A 2,147-nucleotide genomic window follows, 5' to 3' on the forward strand; every position below is an offset into this window, starting at 1 on the left:
AGGAGGAGTCTAAGGGCACTAGAGGTCTTTGCCAGCCCACCTCCCTGTCTCCTCTCTAAATATAGTGCTGCAAAACACGCAGCCTGGAACTGTTAGTCACTTCCTAGTTGGCCTTCTTACCTACAGTGTCTTAGGCCAATGACGCGTCTTTCACCGCCGCTGCCAGTGTTATCTTCCTGGAACACTTATCACGTCACTCCCTGTGTGGCAAAAGCCTCTGTAGATTTCCCAAAATTTATAGAAGGAAGCCCAAATGCCAGAGTGACATAGAAGGCCCTTTAAGTCTGGGCCTAATCCCCACTTACCTTTTCCAGCCTTATCTCTTCCTTAGCCTTCTACACCACACACACACACACACACACTCTCTCTCTCTCTCTTTGTTCCCTAAACAGGTTTTGGTCTTTCGGGCCTCCATACCTCTGCACAAGCTAGTGCTTTTGCCAGAATATTCCTTTTCCTTTCTCTGGGAACATGAAACTCATTTTCCAAGATTCAAAGAAAATGATCCCTCCCCAATAAAAACTTTACTGCGCTTGCAAGTAGCTTTGGCCATTTCTTTCCTCTCTGCTTCCTGCACACTTGGCATATAATTTATGACAGTACTTTTATCGTTGAATTGTAATTATTATTCAGGTTTTTCTAGTTCAGTCTCTAACTGCACTCCTTTTTCCTAGCCCCAACTCCTTGGAAGCCACCTCTGTTTTTCTGACTTTGGCTCTGTAGAGCAGGGAATCAAGTGTCAGTTCACTAAAGCACAGATCATGCCCATGACTCCAACCCAAATGGTGAAAAGTGGAAGAAACACACATAAACATCACAGACCTAATGCAACTGCAGGAGCGCTTGAAATTTTCCAAATATATATTTCAAACTCTAACTTAAACGGAAAAAGTAGACATTGAAAAATGATGCAATTAATTCATACCAGTTTATTGTAGGTATTGTGTTTTGGGGACAAAAGTATAGCATAAATAACCTTTCATGTCATAAAATAACTTAGCACAATTTATAATAAAACTTTTGAGCATTTTAACATCAAAGTACAATAAAATATGGTTTTAAAATATGATTAACCCTTTCTGCTCTTCTTTTCCTTTGGGGTATATAAACCTGAAATCCCCCCAAACTACTGCTGCATTCTTTAAACTTTAACAAAGCATATTTGGTTTATTGGAATATAACCCAAACCATCCAGAGGAATACAGAGTTTGTTTTCCTTCCTGCGTGGCTCTTTGTAATTTGTTCCTTTTGACTTGTATTGCGATTTCAACACAGCTTCCTTCTTCATTTTCACCTTTCCATCTGCAAAGTCATCTATCTCCGCTCCCCCAGAACATGTAGTTGAACTCACTCAGTCCCTTGACATCAGTTTCTGTAATCCTTGCATCAGTGGAGGGAGTAACTGCTTGAGTAACTACAAAGGTATTTCAAAACGTTAGTGCAATCTGGTTCAGTTATTTTCATCCAGCTGCCATCACCGTTCAGGGAGATTAATCACTGGAACCCACTGATCCATGTAGCGACTTTCCCGGCAAAAACAAATAAGTTGACTTAAGGCAGGATCCTTCCATTGTGATGAATGTGGATTCTGGGAACAGATTGAGGAAAATAAAGTATTAAAAAAAATTGTTTTGAACCCTGCACCTGCACAAATACACTGCTTGCAGGGGAAGACGTCTAAACACTCCCTATCTTCACTGTGTAAAAGAGAGACAAGTTAGAAGACATAAAATTTCCCCGTAGTTGGCTTTCCTGTCAAATTGTTCATTATCTATTAAATTATATCCTTCAAAGTCTAAATATATGCAATCCATACACCGTATACCTATGTTCTCATGACAGTATTTATTCAGTTTTGCATCAAAATATTCCGTTTTGTCCTGCACTGCAAAGCTGTACCCCGGCAGGGACTTGGGGGAAACAATTTGGAGAACTATCCAGCTCTCAGTGCTGTGCGCTCCCCGAGAGCAGCTGCACAGCAGTTAAACAGCACTGCCACCTGTTAGCCTCCCAAAGCAAGTCAGCAGTGGCAAAATAATTAGCCTGCCAGTCAGAATACAGTAACACTTAAAAGCCAAGACTGCTACCTTGACTCTGCAAACAAGTTCTCTACCTACCCAGAGATGTTTCTAATTAGGAAAACTGGG

At 41.0% G+C, this 2,147-nt stretch overlaps 1 protein-coding gene across 1 annotated transcript in view; it reads right to left on the reverse strand.

The window, feature by feature from the left end:
- Positions 1-909: 909 nt before the first annotated feature.
- GADD45A (growth arrest and DNA damage inducible alpha) overlaps positions 910-2,147 on the reverse strand; it is a 3,095-nt gene continuing 1,857 nt past the window's right edge. The window contains exon 4 of the mRNA XM_004699346.3: positions 910-1,588. Coding sequence (XP_004699403.1) covers positions 1,475-1,588 — 114 coding nt within the window. The 3' untranslated portion in view covers positions 910-1,474. The remainder of the gene's footprint in view (positions 1,589-2,147) is intronic.

This window comes from Echinops telfairi, unplaced genomic scaffold (genome assembly GCF_000313985.2).
Source record: "Echinops telfairi isolate 266 unplaced genomic scaffold, ASM31398v2 ScPeMD7_443;HRSCAF=831, whole genome shotgun sequence".
In the NCBI taxonomy this organism is placed as follows: Eukaryota; Metazoa; Chordata; class Mammalia; order Afrosoricida; family Tenrecidae; genus Echinops; species Echinops telfairi.